The sequence below is a fragment of the Thalia democratica genome, chromosome 5 (assembly GCF_965202585.1).
Source record: "Thalia democratica chromosome 5, ktThaDemo2.hap1.1, whole genome shotgun sequence".
Lineage (NCBI taxonomy): Eukaryota > Metazoa > Chordata > Thaliacea > Salpida > Salpidae > Thalia > Thalia democratica.
Window position 1 is genome coordinate 48,401,785 of NC_139169.1, and position 22,116 is coordinate 48,423,900.

Genomic DNA, 22,116 nt, shown 5'->3' on the forward strand with positions numbered 1-22,116 from the left:
TGCCAAACATGAAACAACTTATAATGGCACACAATCGAAAGATGTTAGACACGCAGTACAAAGAGAGGCGAATGTGTGACTGCAAAAAACAAGAATGCCCGGTAAATGGAAGTTGCCTGATGGAAAATGTTATATATAAAGCGACAGTCATAACTGATAACCAGACCAAGTTTTATGTAGGCTCGACTGGACTATCGTTCAAGAATCGCTACACAAAGCACAAGTACAGCTTCAAACACGAAAAACATAAAAATACAACAACTTTATCGCAATACATTTGGAAACTAAAAAATAACGAAGTTAATTTTTAAATTCAGTGGGAAATATTAACAAAAACGAAAAATAAATACAGTTTAAAAAACGGATGTAAATTGTGCAATGCGGAAAAAATCGAAATTTTAAAAGTTAAGAAATCTGAATCTCTAAACAAAAGAAACGAATTACAAACTGGCTGCATACATTATCGTAAACAATTTATCTAAAAACTCTGTTAATAATTTTGTCTAAAATCAACAATCTATTATTACGTAATACCTAATTTTGTATAATTTTATTGCTGTACTTACAAGTTTGCTTTTCATTGAATAAAACCTGGCTGAGGACGCGTATTAAACGCAGAAACAGCTGTACCAAGCAAAAGTTTATTTTGTGTATGTTATTTCTATATATATATATATATATATATAGAAATAAGTTGATCAATTTAATAAATTAAATTTTTCTACATGGAGCCCACCTTAAAGGCTTTTTTAGTAAAAAGCTTATTACAAGATGTAAAAACTTGCAGAACTCAAGTTTCGTGCCTACGTCCTCAACTTTATTCAAAAATAAGTTCAAACTAAAGCACAAAACAAAACACTCAAACGAAAGTTTAAAACTAAGCATAAATACAACATGACGTAATTTTAACTAATCTAATTTTAACGATTAATGTTAAAATCGTTTAAAATGGTTTGTGCAAAAGTTAACTTACACATGGACAATAAACTGGCAAAAACAAACTTATATAAACACTTCACATCATTTAAATGTAATTAAAAATTAGTGATTGAAAAAACATTAAGATTTTATCTGATTGAGCTCGTTTATATTTTAAAAGTATTTTGCTACTTTACTTAAAAAGTAATGTACTTTTGTTGTTGTTTAACAAAAAATTAAATAACAACTGACGTAAGTTCTAGTCATATGTTTTAACAAGTTTTTAAATACAGTTTAAACTATTAATAAGAAAGTTAATAACTATTCTAAAACCGTAAGTACTCAAAAGTTTACTTAGTTTGTGTTCGTTATTAATTTTAGTTTAAATATGTATGCATTAGAAAAAATAATACAAAAATTAACTGTTACAAGTTTTAATTTATTAAAATTACAGTTTTTTTACTAAACAAAAGTAACTTGTAGCAATATATTAAGCAGGTTTGTTTTAAAAAATAAAGAAATTAAGTAACTTAAAGTCGTGATATGAAAACTATTACAAGAAAGGATGCTTACACCCTAAGAAGCAAACATTTTTCGTAAGTTTAAATTTATTATATAAAGTTTTTGATATACAAAGTTAAATTACTTCAAATTGTTATACGCAAAAGGAATTGTAGTTATAGTGATTGTAATATAAACGTTATTTTTGTTTTTATATGTATAATATTTTACGAAAACATCGGCGAAAGTCTACAGAGCCTAAGCCTGGACTTTCGTATGCCGTGAGGCAAGCTCAAGTTAAGGTAAGGTTTGATCATACCAATTCGATCATCAGACCTCAAGCTTTCGGTAGACTGTATGGTGTTCTCAAACATTTATGATTATTATTAAGTTTAAATTATGGACTATTTTTATCAAAAACTTCTATAGGCAAGTTAAATTAATTCAAAATAAAATTAGTATTGTTAAGTTTATTTTGCTGAGTACTCCTGTTTTTTTGAAAAAAATTAAAACAAAGTAAAACTATTTTAAGTTTTGCAGATAAATAAAAACCGACTAAGATATGAATTTAGTATAACTATAGAAACCTAAAAAAATAACAAATTTAAACTTTTTTCTTAAATTAGTTTTTGTACCTTGTAATTTACTTAATTATTTTTATTTAGTTTTTATGTATCTAAATAGTTTTGTTTGGTGTGCAGCTTGATGACCAAAAGTTCTTACTACATATTAGGTCATTTGACCAAAATTTTTGAGCGTTAACTTTTTTTCATGTTCAATAAACTAGTAACTAAAAAGTAATTTGTTTTTTTATAGACCTTCTTGTGGATTATTTTTCGAAGAAGACCCATTGAAAATTGTTAGAGGTAGGAAACATTTTCTTTATGACGAAAGTGGTAACAAGTATTTGGATTGTATTAACAATGTTGCACATGGTTCGTAGTAAGATTTAGTTTGATTTCCTCTGATTAGCTCATAGTATATATTTCATGCTTGACTTACATGTTATTTTACAAGTAGCTATACTTTATAAACCACAGTTGTATTTTTAGTGCATAATATCTACCGAAACCTAAATTAAATAAAACCTGTTAATATTTCTCTGCAGTTATATTTAAGATCTAAAACAACCTATGTTCTATATGAAGTATATGTTATAGAAAAAACATAAAAAACTTCGTTAAAGTTTGCTTTGCTTAACGTAATTAATTGATTTCTATGAAACTTTATACAAATTCACTTATGTAGATTTAAACTAACTAATGTAAACTAAAGTGTTGTGATGTACGACTCGATAACTAAAAGGTTCTTTCGTGCACCAGGTCCTTGGACCAAACTTTTTGAGAGTATAATGTTAACTTTAAAATTTTCATAAGTCTACCAACAATTAAAATTAGCTATAAGAAAAAATGTGTGGAAACTGTTATTTTTTACTTAAATAAATTTAGAACAAGCTAAAAGCGAGGATTAGATAATGAAAATATTTTTAAAGTGTTGAAAAAATATATTTTTTAGCAAAATAAAACATCATTGTGTGCCTATTCATAATAAATTTTTTTTTGTTTAAATTTTATTATAGTGGGTCATTGTCACGACTATGTAACACAAGCTGGATGTCGTCAAATGGAGCAGTTGTATACAAACAGCAGATACCTTCACGATGGACTTTCAACTTATGTTGCAAGATTAGCTTCACTTTTTCCTAAAAATCTAGATGTTGTTTTTCTTGTTAATTCAGGGTGAGTATTGAATAGTGAAAACATTAACTAAATCGAGTCAAAAACTTTCTTAGTTTCTTTTCAAAAGAATTGTTCTGTTTCAATTAATAATTTGCTAATTTTGAGTGGTACATAGCTTTACAAAATACATACTTAATGTACTGATAGATAAATATTCGCATAGATAAAACATGGCTAATCTTTTATTTAATGAATACAGTAACGGTAAAAACAAGACAAGGTGAAAAACCTATGAAATAGAAATAAGTTTTAAGAATTTTTGAAAATTTTCTAACAAGTGAGTGATAACTAACAAAAATAGGTCAGAAGCAAATGATATGGCACTGCAGTTAGCACATAACTTTACTGGAGGGGATCAAGTGTTGGCACTAGAACACGCTTACCACGGAACTGTAATCTCAACAGTGGGAATTTCTCAGCACAAATGGAAAGTAGACGATAAGATGAGGAGTAAAAACTTGCATCTGGTGAAAATTTTAATACTAAAAGCAATAATTAAAAATATGTGCTGAATTTTTACAAAGATAAGTTTAAATTTATAAACTTTGTTACTTTCTGTCAAACAATTTTTAAAAGAAACTACGATGTTAGTTGTTTGTTTTTTAAGTTTTTTGTTTTTACTTTTCAAGTATAATATTTGGAAAGTTTTAAAATTTACAGTATTTTTATATTTAAATTTTGCTATGTAAGCTATTTCTATTTTTTATTGAATATTTTGATCCTTACAAAGTTAAAAAACTTTATAAGAAGTTAAGCTAAACTTTATAGTAAAAACTACTAATACTTTTTTTAACGTAGTGAACGAACTAAAGAGTCTAAAATAATAGTAATTAATTTACATTACATTATTTTATCAGCAAATAATTCAAAAGTTTATTTTCAGCTTTGACTAAGCTTAATTCTTAAAAGCTCTCTTATAAAAAGCGATACCAAAGTCTAACAAACATCAGGTTACATTAATAAGGTGTAATTAATTATAGTAGTTCATACTTGAAAACATAAAACTCGTTAGTTAAAACTTTAAAAATTATTACTGCTGCTGCGAAACTTTACAAAAATCATCAAAAGCAAAAGAGAAAAAGTAATAAAAAAAGTTTAAGCTAATTTCAACAGACTTTTAGTATTAAAATGTTATAAAAAAAAAAAAAACAAAGTAGGTAGTTTTTGTTTAGTTTCAAAAAAAACTCAAGTCACTAAATCGAGCAAAAGGTGTCAAAATTTGATATTATTGCCTACCTTATCTTAACACTAAAACTTAATTAAATAAAAAAACAAGTCTAACAATTTATATCAATGAGATTAAAAAGTCTCTTTTTAAACAGCAACACTGGATTAAACAAGGGCGCAAGCATGTGTCGGCGCATTTTGCCAATATTAAACGCAGTGCATGACACTATAAACCTAAATAGTTTACTCTTCTATAAGTTCTTAAGAAACTTAATGATATTTTTAGACTAATAAATATTTGTTATTATCATTATCATTATTGCAAGTTTATTGTTCATACGATGGACCTAGGCATCAAAATCTAGGCCACTAAAACAGAAAGATACATAACTTAAACATATTTTAATATGAAAGTTATTGATTAGAAATCTTAAATTAAAAAAAAAAAAAAATTTTTATTGTTGCAAAAGTTTTTCAAAGACTTTTTTAGAAAACTTTAGTATCAAACTTCGAGCTTTTCAGTATGTAACGTTAAAACAACAAAGCTCTATTTTGTAAATTTTAAAAGTTTTCTGTTACTATTTAGTTAAGACCTATAATCATTTTACTTCTTAATGTTAGTGATAATATGTTTTTTAGTAATTATTAATATCTAAATTAAAATTGTATGAAAAGCACTTGTATTGTTATTTACAAACAATTATAGATTTTTTTAAGATATTTTTAAAGTTTTTATTAAAATTAAAATTTTATTTAAAGATTATTTTGTAGTAAACATTGATACAAAAATAATTATGATTTGTATAGGTTATTAAGCAGTAAATAACAGTGATCTTCAAGATATTTTTTATTTTCACTTTTGTAGTGAAAACTTAAATTTAATTTTCTTTTTAGTGTTCAGTACCTGATGTTTACAGAGGGAAACACAGCTCAAAAGAAGACCCATGTCAAGAGTATGCAAATGAAATAAAAGCTACATTAGAAGCAATAAAGAAAGAAGGTAAAAAGGTAAATGATAACTAATTTGTGTTCAAAAATTTTTTTTAATAAATATTAACTAAAACTTAGTATATAAGCTAAAAAAAAAGTATTGGTTAAGTAAATTTTTTGGTAAGAATTTAACAAAATGTCGAAGTTTAAATAAAGTATGATCTTTTTAAGTTAAAAGATGTATAAATATTATGCGAATAGAAATAAGTCGTGCTGTAGTCAACGACAAACGTTTTCGATAAAGTTCATTGCACTAACTGCCCAATTTTGGTTAAATGATCAGCTAATAATTTTATATTCCCCATTTGTTTTGTTTAAATATGATTCTGTTCGTTGTATTTTTAATTTCCCTATATGTTTACTTATTATCTTCTATACCTTTGTATGATTTTTCCACACCAGAAATCTATGGCATGTATTTTAAATACGTTATAATTGTTTTTACAAGTCTTTGGTAGACTAAGATCGTTTTAGTCCTTAATAAGACTTATCAGTCAGCCACAACCGTAAAACTTGCAGTCATCAATATGATGATCAAACTGGATTGATCAAACCTTATGTTAAGTTGAGCTTGTACGGCATACGAAAATACAGGCTAAGGCTCTGTAGACTTTTACTGATATTTAGTTGATTGTTTTTCAATTATTTCTAAATTCAATTATTGGTACCGTTTTGTTCTTCCATCCATTTTGTAACTTTTTACAGATGAAAATTTCAAAAAATTAGTTGTCCAACACCTTGATAAATGTCTTGCTAAAAATCTAAGACAGTTATTTAGACGATGAATATCCACAATAGTATATCAAATTCTAAATAGAATTATCCCATAAGAGACCAGAACATGCCACTTGATTGAGAAAATAAGCTTTATGTAAAGACAATTTTTTTTATGTATAAAATCTAATACTTGAATCTGTCCAGGACAGAGTCAACGTTTTTTTTTCACTGGCATCACATAAATAAACAACCGAATAAATCTTATTTAATAAAATCTACAAATTTTTATCACATTCAAAGTTCTTAGCTCTTTCAAGAGTTTTAATTTTATTTTCATGAAACTTAAACAAAGTCTAAACCTTTAAGTAAATAGTTTGACGGGTTGTAATATTTCAAAAATACTATTTGTGGTTAAAGCCATAAAAACTCATTTTAAAGTTTTTTTTATTAACATAGAATTTCTAATTTCTAATTTTTTTGAATAAGCACAACTGAAAATAAATAACTAACTTTAGTTCTTTTTTAAAGTGTTTTGTTTTCAGAACTGAAAAATCTTTAAATATTTTTTTAACATAAGCTTTAACTTATTAGAAAATTAGTTTAAATAAATAGTTTCAGAAAAACAAAATATTAAATTTTTACTAAACTTAATTCTAATAGTGAACTTATACAGACTTCAGCATTCATAATGGAGTCTATGATAAGTTGTGGAGGTCAAGTAGTACCACCTGATGGTTACATGAAAAAAGTTTTTGAGTTAGTAATTGATTTTGAAATATATAAGTTTTTTTATGAAACTTTAAAACAAAAAATGTATCTGTTACCCGACTTAATATTTTTAAGAGAAGCTAACTTTGTTTTTGACAACTTATTAAGTTACTTTTTTATTTAAATACTAAGTCATTAAAACTTAATGTTTAATTTTTCTAATCTCTTTTATGTTTTAAATTTTTATCAAGTGATAAAAATAAAGGTTTCAATACACCATAACTTAACAATTGACCCTTTTCTCAGCTAATTATGAATTTCAGTTTAACAATTTTATTCTAAACTATTTTTTTTTAATTATCATCGTTCTATTTATACCAGACCTTTTAAGACAGTCAACTTTTAACACGCTGAGAAAGTTTCAAAAATAGTAAAATTTGAAATATTATAAGATTTTTTTTGATATAAATACGGACCTTAATTGTCTGATTCTTTATCATATAGAATCTAGTACGTTATAATTGCTATTCAATGTTTACTAAGATATTTAAACACATTTCAATCGTTTTAAACAGTTTGAGAAATTTGATAGCTATATATTTGTTTAGCAGATCGTTTTTAAAAACTTAGCTTTATAGAAGAAATAATACTTATGAAAACTTGTTAAAATTTCTAATCCGAAAGAAACAAATTTAAAACATTTAGTTTGAAACAAAAAAAAGTTGAGTTTTATTGTATGAGGTTTTAAAGTTGAGTTTAAAATTAGAAACTAAGAGAATAAATCCTGGTAGATTATAGAAAAGCACATTAAAACTTAATTAAACAATAAAACATCGAAACTAAACATAAAAACATTACGATTATTTCTTAATTTTTAAGGTATAAACGTCTTGTTTAAAAGAATAATTTAGCTCACAAGTTTAAATCAATTGCGATTCCAGAGAAAAGGTAGTATGTATTTATAGCTCTTCATAAAACTTTTAATAGGCTATCAATGTAAATCTCTGCTTACCATAAGTTTTATAAACAACTAACTAATAAATCGGTCTTATTTTTAGAGGATTATTAGTTATATTAGTTACTTTAATTTTGTAGACATTTTTATAGCAATGAAAATAATTACAGCCATACCTAGATTTAAAAAGACTTATATTTTGTTACAATGAAGAAAGCAATTTTACAACAAATTAAAGTAAAACAAGTCAATAATCTACATTAATATACAAAAGTCAAAGTTAACTTAACTATCAACTATTTAAAACAATTATTTAATGATCTATAAGACATTCCTAAACAAAAAAAAAACCTTTTTGTTTGTACTTACTTTTGTGTTGAATATTTATTTTCGATTTTGTCAGTTTATTATACATAGTTTTAACTACAAATGTAATCTTTTATCTATTATTAATATGTTTCAATAAAGATGAGTTATATTTGAAGTAAATACTTTCTTCAGAACTGTGTAAAACAGAACTAACTAACAGGTATGTAAAGTCATATGGAGGTGTTTGTATTGCTGATGAGGTACAAGTTGGATTTGGTAGAGTTGGAACCCACATGTGGTCTTTTGAACAGCAGGTTATTATTGAAAATGCTTATAATTTTCAAAAACTTCTTTTAATAACTGACTTTTACAACAAGTAATTCTTTTAATTAAAATAAATAGTTTCAGTTCATATGTTTTTATTAAATATTTTTTTGTCTTTTCTCATGTTATGTATGTATACAACTGATGAATATAGCTTAAATTATAACTTTTTTACTGAATTTGTGTGTCTTTTAATTAGTAGCTAGCAAATAGACTAGAATTCATAAAAATAAAGATAAATATTTATTTAGACTAAGCGAACAGAAAACATAAGTACAAGCTAGTACTTTTAGCCTAAACTTTCCAAACGTTACAAAACAATTTTTTAGTTTCAATACTTTTTTAGTATTTATAGACCAAGGGTCGGAATCCTTAGACAAATTCTTCTGCTCACCGCCGTATTAAAAAACTAAGTTGGACAAAATGCGTTTCAAAAGAAATTTTTAAACGAACTAGTTAACCTCTGCATGCTCACAATAAAGCAAAAATGATATTTGTATACTTTTATTATGAAATACACATTTTAATTTTTGAATACTTAAAGATACGTCGTAGGCCGTAGTTGACCGACCTTGTTTTAAGCTAAGGGTTTTTTATAAAACAACAAAAAAATATAATTAATTTTTAAATTAAAAAGTTTTTTTTTTATCTAACCTCCACATTTAGCTGCTGCAACAACTCAGTTAAATCGAGGCAATCTGCACCAATGTATTTTAGAAAAGCTGTTTATTAATATAAGCAAATACAATTATACATTGCTTTTAACTGTTCTATACTTTATTTTGAACGTATACAAAGGGAGCAGAGCCTGACATAGTGACCGTTGGCAAACCTATAGGAAATGGACATCCAATGTCTGCCATTATTACAACTAGAGAAATCGCAGACTCTTTTCTTAAAGGAAGAGGCAGCTACTTTAATACTGTTGGTTAAAAATTATTGTTTTTAAAATATATGTATAACAAACAACTACATAGTAAATTAAAATCTGTAATTGAAGTGTTTTGGTAAAATAATTTTTGATTATTTTATTTAGTTAAATACCTATAAAATAAAAAAAACAAGCGGTACATATAAAATGTACAAAGTTTTTAACTAGAGTTTTGCTTCAGTTTAAAAAATTAAACAAAAACATTAAAATGAAATCTATTAACATAAAACTAAATTTTTAATCTAAAAAATAGCTGATAAACTTTATAAGTTGTCGTGTTACTAGAACATCAAAACTTAAGTTCTTTTAAATAGCTAGCTAGGTAAAGCTAAATAATAAATTTAGTTACACTAGTCTACTAACTTCTAATTAACGTTATAAATTTCCTTATACCAAATTTTAATAAAATCTGTTCTTCTAAAAAGCACAAATTTTCTTTCTTCATGACTTTACAAGTTTTTGAACATGCAATATAAAATTAACCTACTTTTTGTAAACACGCAATTAGTCATATATTATTTTATACTTTAAAATAAAAATAGTTTTAATTTGTGTTCAAGCCGATTATTTTATTGATAACACAGTGATTTCTTATTATCGCTTGATATTTTTCATAAAAAATAGTAAAACCATGATTAATACCACAATAACTATTATTACAGTACATAATTTAGTAAATTACTAGCTTGCTCATTATAAATTCGTTTAAAGTTATATTTATACGTTCAGCTAAGTTTCTAAAATATAAGTTTAGGGATAAATTTGTCACTTGTTTTTAAAATCCAAGTATAGTTACTCAAACTGAAAGTTCCTAAAATTAGTTTTAAATTTTTTATTCTGTAAGCGAATTTAAATCAAATAAATAGTTTCTGGTTTACTATTTGCTATCTTAAGCATCTTTATTTTAAACTACAAGTGTTTAATTATTCAAAATCATTTAAAGTCTTTACTCTAAAAAGTTTTCTCAAAGCTGAGCTAGTTTTTTTAGCATCATTTAAGTTATGTTGACACTTTTGCACGACCTTAACTTTTTCAAGAGTCATCGGTTTAGAAATAATGCTCTTTTTTTGTTTGGAGCATTGGTTTTAAAGATATATAAACCTTAGCATTAACTGGTTGTCTTGCCAGTGGTATAATGTTTTATTGTCGCTAAATTCTTTTGAAACACTTTTCTAAAAATAACTTTTTTTATGCTGTTTAGAAATCTAAACTTTTTTATGACACTTTATAATATTAAAGTGCTTCCTCTCTAATCCGGTTTCTTAATAATCAAGCCAGAAAGTTAATTTAGTTAATTCCACAAAATTAATGCTTTCACTTTAAATCTTGAAATCGATATAATTTAGATTGTTTACGATGTGATTCGACTTCATTTAATTGATTTCAGACTTTAAAAAAGTTATGTTTTGTCAATTTTTTATCATTTTATTGTTTAGCTCGTAAACAAAAATAACATTAACAAAAATATAGTGCCTGTTTTTAAAAATGCATTGCAAAAAAGATTATTTCTTTAAAACAAAAACGATGGTTTTTCATTATCCGGCTAAAGGCTAATCCGGCTACAATTCCAAAAAAGGATGCCCAACAAGGCCAGATTAACGAGGAAGTACTGTTCTATTAAAACAAGTTCTGCTTTGAGAATATTTCAAAATAAAATTAACTACACAAAATAATGTATATTAGCTATACAAAAAACAAAAACAACTAAAACAGTACTTATAAGTCATTTTTAAAGTATGTTCCACTGTTAATATTTAAGTTTCGCAAGTTTTAACTTAACCAATTACAATAAAGTAACTTTTTAAAGTATAATAACTAAATTTTATTACACGACTATCGGTCCAACTATTTTTGAATTAGTTTTAAGCAATTAAACTACAGTTTGGTGGAAACCCAGTGTCTTGTGCGATAGGACACGCAGTATTAGATGTTTTAGAAAATGAAAACATGATGAAAAATGCACAAAGTGTTGGAACTTATGCTAAAGATCAACTAAACATACTTAAACAACGACATAAAATTATCGGAGATGTCAGGTATTTTTTTGTTAAACTATTCAAAAATTCATTTTTAAAGTATTTATTGCAAAATTGTTTTTCTCGTAGTACTCTTTAAAATAACAAAAACTGACTTTAAACTAGTTTTATTGTGCTAAATAAACTAAGCGATATACAAAACAGCAAAATTTGTACATAATACGACGATAATAACTTGCACCGAATAGAATATATCAAAACTATATATACATTTCAAAATAAGTTTCAGTGGTTTAAACTATTAAAGTTGTAAGTATTATAATTTTTGTTATTAAACAGTAATTTAAGAATAAAATTAAACTAGCTAACTTTCACACAAAAATGTTTTCAAATTTTTTCAATCTGACTTAAGTTTTTCACTATAATTATAGTAATATTAGAATGTTTTGTCAAGTATTAGTTAACATTATTAAAGATAATAATAGTTTAAATCTTTATTAGTTTTTATGGTTTTTTTTAAGGTTTTTGTAGCTTAATAGCGTAAGCTAAATATTGCTCAATTGCTAAGCTTTACAACGTAACTCTATGATACCTTATAACTTTTGCCACTTTTTATGGGTACGGGTCAGAAAAGCACGACGTCACTTCAGCACAGAGTGACACTTAAGCACGTAATTAATTTTGCAGTATTTTGCATATAAGCGTAGCAATACATACAAGCTCTAGATTTTTTAAAACTAAAAAAAAAGTTTTAATTAACCTTAATAAGTTTAAACTTTAAGAGTTAATTTGAAATAAAAGGTGATATATGTAAAGGTTAAAAAATATTGATAAACTGTTTTCCTTTGTTTTTTACAAGCTCTTATAACTAAAAGCCTATAAAAAATTAACTTATTACATTTTAAAATATATAAAGCTTTTAATACTATATAACAAAATAATGTTATTTGCCTCTTATTTCTTTTCTAGCGTCTCGCAACTTTTTTCTATATTTCTATGTCTAAAAAAAGTATATAAAGACAACTACAAAAGTAATAAACTTCATTCAACAATTTTTCTACCTATCAATTTTTTTTAATATTACTATTGTTTTGAAACTTTAATAAACAGCTTGATTTAAAGTTCTTCTAGTAAAAACTTCTTTTTTTTTACAACGATACTTCAAAAGTTTTAAAACTTACTTTTAAAATTACTTGCTTGTTAACTTAATATTTATTAGGTAGTTAAACATCATTTGAATGAACATCAGAAGTCTAAAAATATTTCGTGCTAAAATGTCACTTCGTGCTAAAGTGACGACCCGTGCTAAAGTGACGCTGTGCTTTTTTGGCACCTTCCCTTTTTTTATATACTCAATTTTTTCTTTTTTTAATTTTTTTTGAGATTCAGAAAAAGTGAATATAGGTACAAAAATAAATAAAAATCGAAACACCATTTTTATCTATCCGTTGTCATAAAAATTTTAACATCAATTAATTAAAAAAGAAAGTGTTTTTTACAAAATATTTTAAACAATAACAAATTCTACTACAACTTTAAGTATTTAAATATAAGAAACTAGTATCCGAAATATATGCTTACTATAAAAATGTTCTAATTTAAAAAATAAGTTTTATTTATAAACAACAAACACTAAACTGCACCGCACGACAACTAGCAACAATTTCCGCGACAATCCAAACTGCAAAAACTGCTGAATCAATCCTATCCAACGTAATTCAATACTCTTGTACTGAAATAATAACTTTGTTGAATAATTTAATAAATGTCGTAATAAAATTTTTAAGTTTTCATCGTCTAACTTAGGATGTGCAACATTTTTAATTGGTGGGCTAGATGTAAAAAAGTTTAGTCATTGGAGGGTCAAAGCATTTTAATTTATGTTAATTCACGGAAATTACAAAATTATCTAGTTCATTTCGAAAAAATAATAACTCTATGTCATTTATTTTTACTATGTCTCGTGTAAGTTTTAACTTTCCCGTAAATTGTATTAATTTTTTACTGGTTTTTCATTTCAAGTTTTATAATATATAGCAGGGTTTCCCAAACTCATTTACTAAATCGCCCCCTTTTCAGTAAGTTGAAAAAAAATCGCCCCCCCCCCTGATTTCACAAAGTAGTTTTTCTTTTGAGTACAAACTTTTGAGCTAAAAAAAGTTGTGTTCGAAATGTAATTTAGTCTGGTACTTCTTATGCACGCACTTTTGTGTTTAAAGTAGTTTACAGAGCTTGAGAAAACAATTTACAGTTATTTTCTTAGAAGCCCAGTAAAGTGTATTAAAATACTTAATTATTTAAAAGCCTTGTGTTATCTGTAATCATATCCTGTTTAAAAATGAACTGTTTTGAAACTAATGAAACTTTTAGGTCAGTGGTGGACAATTTTTGTAGTCAGCAATTCATATTTACTAAAAAAATCTTTTCTAGTTTCAACTGGTTAAAAATATGTAATAGCGGGCTGCATGATTTAAAAAAATAACAAATAAGAAAATTAAAAAACTCGAGCAAAATTTTAATAAACTCATGTACTATTATTGTGATCTAAGAAATAATATTGTGAACTGAAAACGAAATAAAAGCGCATTTCAAAATATTAAGTATCAAAAAACTAAATTTTATTTATTATGTTCAAGTAGTTTTCAATTTACTTAGCGGGTCGAAATTCGACTGGACCTGCGACTGGATCTGAGCCTTACGTTGCCTATCTGAAATCTTAACTGAAACCTGACATTATAATAATATCTCATATAACAAATTTCGGACATTTAGAAGTTAATACTAAGTAACTTATTTAAGCCGCACAAAATACTTAAATTATTTTATAAATAGGCATATTCTAAAATAACTATACCAGAGATTAAAAAAACTAAAAAATGAACAGTTTATTATACACATAATAAAATTAAAATTAAAAATTAATTTCTGATCTAGTTTGAGGAAGTTTGACCAACTGGTTGATTTTCTCACATGAAAAGTGGTTTCATCAACAGCTTTAGTTAATGCAGTTAATTTATTAATTTCAATACTAAGATGTATTGTAAGCAAGTTAGTTGTAATATTAAAAATTTTATTTTAAACTTTTTAAACTATTTGTATCGTAGTAGAATACCATGAAATAGTACTTGACTTGGAATAATCTTTAGGGAACTAAACCTTAATTCTAACATTTTTTTTTTTTTTTAATTTAAAAAAAAAATTCAATGTTCTACACTTAATTCTGTGAACAGAAAGTAATCAATTAAAAAAAACTTTTAACTTGGTTAAAATTTTGTTTTGTAACTGTAGCAGTCTTTTTGATGGCTTATTAAATTTTGTTTAAAAAGTTTTTTTTTTCTAGCTATTAGCCTATAATAATTTAAAAGAGGAAAATAGTGAAAAACTAAAAGCTAGTGTTGAAGTATTGAAATAAACTAAGTATATTCTAATTGCTAATATAATTGAATTAAGAAAAAACAAAAAACAGTTGTACTAATAGTCTAAAACTCCTTATATAAAAATAACTTTTTTAACAATAATAAATCAAGTTAGAAATTAAAATTGAGTTTAAGAAACTTTTAAATGAAAGAGTAGAAGTCATATAAAATAGAGATCTCAAATTTATACTCTTTAAAACCAAAAAAATCATTTTACAATTTAAAACTTTAATGGTTATCAAAATTTTACAATCAGATAATAGTTATATAGTTATATAAGTTATATACAGATTAAACAAGTAATAACAAAAACCTGTCAAATAAAGGTCTTTTAAACAAATATATTAATCACTATGCTATAAAAACTTTTAGTGTAATGTAAAACGACGAATATGAACTACAAAATTAACCAGGTCAAAATAAATTTGTTAACAACTTTAAAACATAAATCATTAAATAAACATAGTAGACTTCCGCTTAAGTTGGCACTTTGAAAAAAATAAAAAAGTGCAAACTAAAAAAATTATTACCATAGTTTTTTTTACAAAATGACAAATTTCAATATGTTATATGCAATAATGTAATGAATATACACGAAATCCACTAAAACATAAAACAAACTTTCATCAAAATAAAACAAATCTATATAAGCTAACAAATACTATATATATTTTGTTTTATTAACATTTGGTTAGTAATAGACTTTACTTTAGTTATATATAAGAAAATATAAATTTGCTCTTTTTGTTTGGGTAAAAAGTGCGAACTCAATAGGAAGTCCACCGTAATTAAGATTTATTAGGCATTATGCAAACCTGTTGTAGAATAATTAGCTTAATAAAGTTGTTATTACAAAACGACTAATTAAGTACAATACAAACCAGGTTAAATAAGATATTTTCAAAAGATCAAATCAAATTAAAAAACTTTCATAAAATAATGTCTGCTACTGAAGTCTAATATAATGTGAAGGATGAGGTTCATGACTGCTTGCAAGTTTTTCTAATCTGATTCTTAATCAGTAAAATAGAGCCTTAAGTCACCTCCTTTATAAATATCTAGATTAGATCTTTTGCTCAAGATGTTGATAACTGAACTGAAAGCTTTCTCAACAACATAGCTAGAAGGAAAAGCTATAAACAACAATCTAAATTCCTCTTAAATGATTGGATACTTTTGCCTTAGTTTTTGTTGAGTTTAAAAGCTTTCATATCGTTCTTTGGAAGAATATACTTTAAGTTTAAGGTCAGTTTGTAAGTCTGAGAAGGTTTCCTGTATGTCGTTTATTTCAAAAGTATCTGCCTCGAAGGGATCCATATTTTAATCTATATGATAGCTTTTTTGTGTCAAATCTAAATTTTACTACTTAATATGTTAAAATCGTTAAAAATTCTAGATTTTTTCCAGGTTTTTTTTTTGCCGAACTTGTCAAGTTCCAGGTTTTTCCAGATTTCTAGGTAAATTGGCAACCCTGTACAGTTTTATTTCTTAGTCTAACTTGGTGACATTTCAAAAAACAACTGGAAATATCATGAGGTGATAGTTAATAAAAAATAAACAAACCATTTATGATCCCAAATAACATATATGTCAGGTTATAAAATAGTGAGAGGGATTTCAATCATCTATGATATATGTAATTGTTAAACAAGGAAATATTTGAATGAAAATACAGTATTTACTTGCAAGTAAGAGTCATAAGGACTTGATTTTTTTCTATTTTTTACATTAATGAAATAAACTTTTTTGTTCAAGTTTTACCTCATGGTCAAATAATTATTAGCAAGCTAAAATTAGTAAAACAGCAAGAAAAAAAGTAAAAATCTCATAACAGCCCAAAATTTTAAAATCGCCCCCTTTTCGCCCACTTACTAGTTATCGCCCACCCTTTCGCCCCCTTACTAATTATCGCCCCCCAAATTACTAAAATCGCCCCCAGGGGGGCGATATCGCCCACTTTGGGAAACCCTGATATATAGTGTAAATTTTTCTTAATTAAACACCCCAGAATATCCAGTTTAAGTTTATAATTTATCTGTTATTGTGTCTCAGAAGTTTTTTTTTTCTCTTAATTTTATATCCAGAATCTTTGAATATCTACTGTAAGATTTATAAGCTCGCGGGCCGAATTCTTCTTCAGTTTGTAAAAATTGGTAGGACGGATCAGGCTGAATTTCAATTGATTGACTGATACAGTGATTTGTATTTATTGCTTTTAAATGATTAAAAATTTAAGAGGGAAAAAGCCTATATATGACATTTCAATCAGATAAAAACTAAATAAAAATTAAGTCGTATATAAATGATAGAAAAGAATTGTTTACAGTCATAAACTTGGGCATATAACATGTTATAATTGTCGCATTTAGTTTAGTTCGTGAATTTATTTTTTAGAGTCTAAATTTAGATTCTTGAGTATTTTTTTAGCTCATTATAATTTTAGATTAAGTATTGTGTACAACTTGATGACTGAAAGGTATATTCGTACACACAGGTCCTTACACCAAAAAATTTTGAGCATCTTCGTTTTTCGTTTTTGTTCAATAACCTCAGTACTTATAAACTCTATAAATTGATAAAATTAAAAAATTATGTAAATGGTAACCCCATGTAACCTGTTTATACTTGTTGCATTTATTTTTGAGTAATTCACTTGATTACTCGTACAAGTATTTTCTTAATTTATAAACAACTTAACGTATATAACATAAGTTTTAAAGAATGCTATACTATATTATTACATGTACTTTTTTCATTAGCAATCGTTTAAACTGATTTTTAAATCGAAACTTTACAGAGGCGTTGGTCTTTTTATCGGAATTGAGTTTGTGAAAGACAAAAAGACAAAAACACCTGCTTCAGCAGAATGCACTGAGCTTCAAAAACTGTTAGTTTAATCATCTTTAAATATCTGAAGTACTACTAATAGTAGTAATAGTGGTACTTTTTTAGTGTTAACTGTTATAATAATTGTAAATCATTATCAACACCTATTTTTTTTATTAAAATACACTTTTATTTCTTTAAATTAAGGTTTAGCCTTGAGTATGAAAAAAAGTTAAAAATGTAGTTATATTAAAAAAATACTTTGACTTAAATGAAAACTGGACTGGCTGTTAGTTTATCTAAAATAAAATAGTTTTACACTATCTTAACTTTTTACTTAATCTTTGTTGCCTTATTTTAGCAAAATAAAAAACAAACAGTAAAATAATATACTATAGTTATGTTATATTGTAGGAAGACATGGGTTTGGTTTAAGTAATTTTTGGACCTTAAAATTTTTAGTGAAAAGTTTTGAAAACTCTTGCTGTTTTAATTTTTTTAGTTTCACTAAGCTTTTTAGATTAGTCTTTGTTTCCTTATCTAGAAAAAGTTGATACATACAACTTTGTGACTAAATTTGATTACACAATCGGATTGCATAAAATGGAAGGCAAAACTTTCAAATATTAAATCATATGCAACTTTTGCTCACAATAGGATTGGGCACACTAGTATTTTGCTTTTTATGTAGATTTTAATAAAAGTTTATAAACAAACACATCATTATATCTTAGGCATAATACAAATTTTAAAGCAAAACTTAATTTAGTTATTAATTGATAAGGGTAACAAGAAAGTGTGGAAAAGCTTTGTAAAATCTATAAAACTAAAGTAACGATAAAATGACTAATATTTTTAAATAATATAAGCTGAAATTGTTACTTAATTAAACTAAATAATTACTGCAACGACCATTTTGTACTCGTTCAGACCTTTTTAGTTTTAAAGCCAATGTTAAATACTTTTTAAACTTATTTGTGAAGTGACACATGACCTAAAAAAGATCCTTTAAAAGATTCATTTCAGTGTTACTTCATAAAAACCTTAAAAAGTTTAAAACTTTTCACATGTATAAATAATAAAATTCTTATTTACCAAATAGAACAGCTTAAAGTTTTAATACTAGTAAAGTGATGTTTTGAAGAAAAATGTTAGTTAGTTTGTTACATTTTGTTTCGCTTTGTGTTTTGAGTGCTATATTTATATCTTTATTTTAATCTAGTTAAAAACTTTTTTTTAAATTCTATATACGCTAATTTTTTTATTAAAACAGAAAAAAAAATCATTTTATTGATAAAACAGACTGAAAAAAAGGTTTGTAATAATCAGTATAGAAGGACCGTACTACAATGTTCTAAAGTTTAAACCTCCAATGACTTTTGGCGAAGAGGATGTTGACTATCTGATTAAAGTTTGATTTTTTGTTTAAAAAAGTATTACTTTTATAACTAGGCTGTTTTGTTTTTTACTTAAAACATAATCAAAAAGGATAAAAGTTGTTTTATTAGTATATGCAAGTAACGGAACACTATATTTTTAAAGTATTTATAGGCCTTGCTTATAGTACAACTTTGCAAGTTTCAAATTTTTTAAAGTTTTGTTGTTGTTTTTATTTTTATAATATATTTAAAATTTATTAAATACTGTTTTTAACCTTTTTGTTGTTTTAAAGGCATTGGAAGAATCTATAACAGAAGTAGAAGCTATGGTACCAGAAAAATTATTAAATGATCTAGACAAAATTAGACTGACATAGGTTTACTAAATATAAAAGTATTGTCTTCTAAAGATTAAATCACTCTTTTAAAAACAGTACTAAACATTAATGATAATGTTCTAAACTCTGCTCATAAAAAAAATTATTTCAAGTTTAATACTGTTTAAATATCTCATGATGAATTACTATTTCTTAGAGCAATAACTTTTGATTTTTATTGTTCAATTTAGTTAATATTTTACGTAATTTAAGTAAGAATTTCAAAATTTATATGCAGGTTTTAGCTATAGAACATGTTATCTTATTTTGTTGATTTAAGTTTTAAACACAATCTTAATTATTTGATAAGCATATTTATGAAAGTAAAATCTTGTCAGAAATATTAGTTTAAATTTTTTAAATTTCAATTAGTAAAGTTTACTTAATTTTCAAAGTTGTACAACGTTTTTATAGCTTTAATAAAATAATTTTTTATTGTACATATGTGTTGTTTAATACTATTTAAGCTAAGTTATGTTCCTGCATTTTGTTTTTACGTGTTTGTATATTTTAATATGTAAAAAGAACTTATTAGTTTACAAACTATATTTTTATAGAACCATCAACCTTATATGTTTTTACCTTAAAAAGTAAATTTTGTCAATGTTTAAAAAAAAAGTTATTAAAAATTTAAAGTTCTTAGAAATAAAATTAGAAGTTCATTGACTTGTTTTGCTTATTCTTTAGTAAAAATTTATATCTTATTGCATTACGTGAATGCATTAGATTTCTTAAGGATTAATTTACAAACTTATTGATACTTATAACTTACTGATAAATCTAAACAAGTCAATAAAAAGTCTAATAACATTAGTATTATAAGAAAATGACATAATAAATTAATTTGTAAATGTGACAAATTTTGTTCTATTTAACTTATTTTAATAAAATGAAAATTAAACACTTTTTAAATTGTTACTGTAGTGTTGTTTTAAAATTAAAAGAATAAAAACTTTAAATATTTTCTTAAAGTTAATTAGTTTAGTAACTATAAATTTAAAAAAAAAGTTTAAGCCTGAAGAACTTTTTTAAATAAAACTTACTTATTAAACTATTTATCATCATAAAAATAGTTCAAAAGTATATTAAATTTATTACTTAACTTGTTAGCGAAGTAAAACAAAATTCTTCAAAAATGTTGGTTGTTTAGTTATAATCATAACTATGTGCAGATACTTTTTCAGTTACACTAGTCAACGCTTTCGTTAATTTGTTTTTACAAAAATCCCTGAAGTTCTATCCCTGAAATCGTATAATAAAACTATTTTCTGCTCTTAGTGACTACTTGATTATAAATTACGCTATTAGCATATTATACCATTAGTTACTTGTGTTTTTATTGGTATAAGTTCGTAGGAAAAAAACATAACATCATAGTAACTTATTGAAGCATACTTCTCACAACTTTCATTTATAGTTTTCTAAAATTTTATTCGTCTAAAATAAAATCGCACAAAATGAAACAAACAAAAATCTTGTTTATTCTAAAGTCGATGGGCTTCTTGTAGATTCCCCTGATTCGGAGTCTTTTAGCCTTTTTTTAAGTGTTGTTACGTCTTCAAACTTACTGTTTTTAAGTAGACACATTTTTAGTTATAGTTTATTAAACGACATAAACAACGTTCAAAGTATTTGGTCCTAGGACCAGATGCACTAAAAACCTTTCTGTTATCAAGTCGCAAACCAGGAATAAATATCTTGACCACGACCAATTGATTACTATAATGTTTTAAATTACTTAAAATAACAGTTAGAAAAACGATTCTACTACTGAAAAATTGTATTAGTTAAAGCTAAACTTTTATTTAAATTTGCAGTATCAACTTTATTTATTTTACAAAGAATACAGTAATGTTTTAAGTTAGTTTATTAATTATTCGTTTTGAAATTTCCCAACTCTTGCTAAATCCTACATGTATACTTCTCATATCTGAAACATACTTTGAAAATTTAAGTTTTTATTTTCTGTTTAAAAACACCTATTCCTTGTTCTTTTAATGTTTATTTTTATGACTAACCATTTTTTTTTAATGTTCTCACATCTAGCTATTATCAACACCGCGAGATGAAATTTTAAGGGATGTTTCGAAATGTCAGCCTAATTCGTAGCACTTAATCATATATATATGCATTTTTTACTAAACCAGTGAAACCCTGCGCTGGCTGAGAGTAAAAAAAACAAAGCCGTAGTACCAGTACGTATTAATACTTCCTCGTTGAGGATCTTTAATTGCCATCCAATTCTAAGGGCACGATGAAAGCATCGTAGGCAGAAAAATGTGATTTTCTTCTCCTGCATACTTGACAAGATGTTTTTTTAACAATAGTTTTATACATCTAGTAAATTTTACTTTTTTAGATTAGTAGGAATCTTTGATTTTAGTGCTTATCATTTACCTTAAGCGTAAATTTGTAGAGCCTCTGAATTTTTTTGTTAAAGTTTTTATATTTAACAGAAATAAAAGTAAAATAAAAAAAAATATAATTGTTAATTTAAGTAAAAGAAAATAAAAACGTTTAATTTATTATGCTTAAATATATCATGTGTCTATTTCCATATGAGTTATAACATAAATGTTTCTTATAACTAAATTAAAACTTACAATTATGTAACTAAGTTTTATACTGCAAAAATTAAAATAAAGTTCTTGATAAAATCTTTACTTTTATACGTCAGAATTAGCAAAGTGTTAGATAAGTTTTAAAGCTACAAATAGTTTTATTTTACAAACCATGTACGTTATGAAAATCTTAAGAGACCTAAAAATGTCAGATGTTTAAAATAACTAAAGTATACGGTAATTATTTTCTAAATTTAGATAATAAATTGGTAAAAAAGTCATCAGAAATATCTGTCTCAATTCTTTAACATAAAACACACAA

At 25.2% G+C, this 22,116-nt stretch overlaps 1 protein-coding gene across 1 annotated transcript; it reads left to right on the forward strand.

Moving 5' to 3' along the window:
• The first annotated feature begins 1,416 nt into the window (after nt 1-1,416).
• LOC145835382 (ethanolamine-phosphate phospho-lyase-like) lies at nt 1,417-19,357 on the forward strand. Its single transcript, XM_082942944.1, has 12 exons — nt 1,417-1,514; nt 2,236-2,354; nt 2,999-3,158; nt 3,460-3,625; nt 5,220-5,333; nt 6,706-6,788; nt 8,225-8,318; nt 9,127-9,252; nt 11,141-11,295; nt 17,449-17,538; nt 18,780-18,888; nt 19,150-19,357. Exons 1-12 carry the CDS (start codon nt 1,462-1,464, stop codon nt 19,231-19,233), a joined length of 1,353 nt encoding a protein of 450 aa, XP_082799070.1. The 5' UTR covers nt 1,417-1,461; the 3' UTR covers nt 19,234-19,357.
• The last annotated feature ends 2,759 nt before the right edge of the window (nt 19,358-22,116 follow it).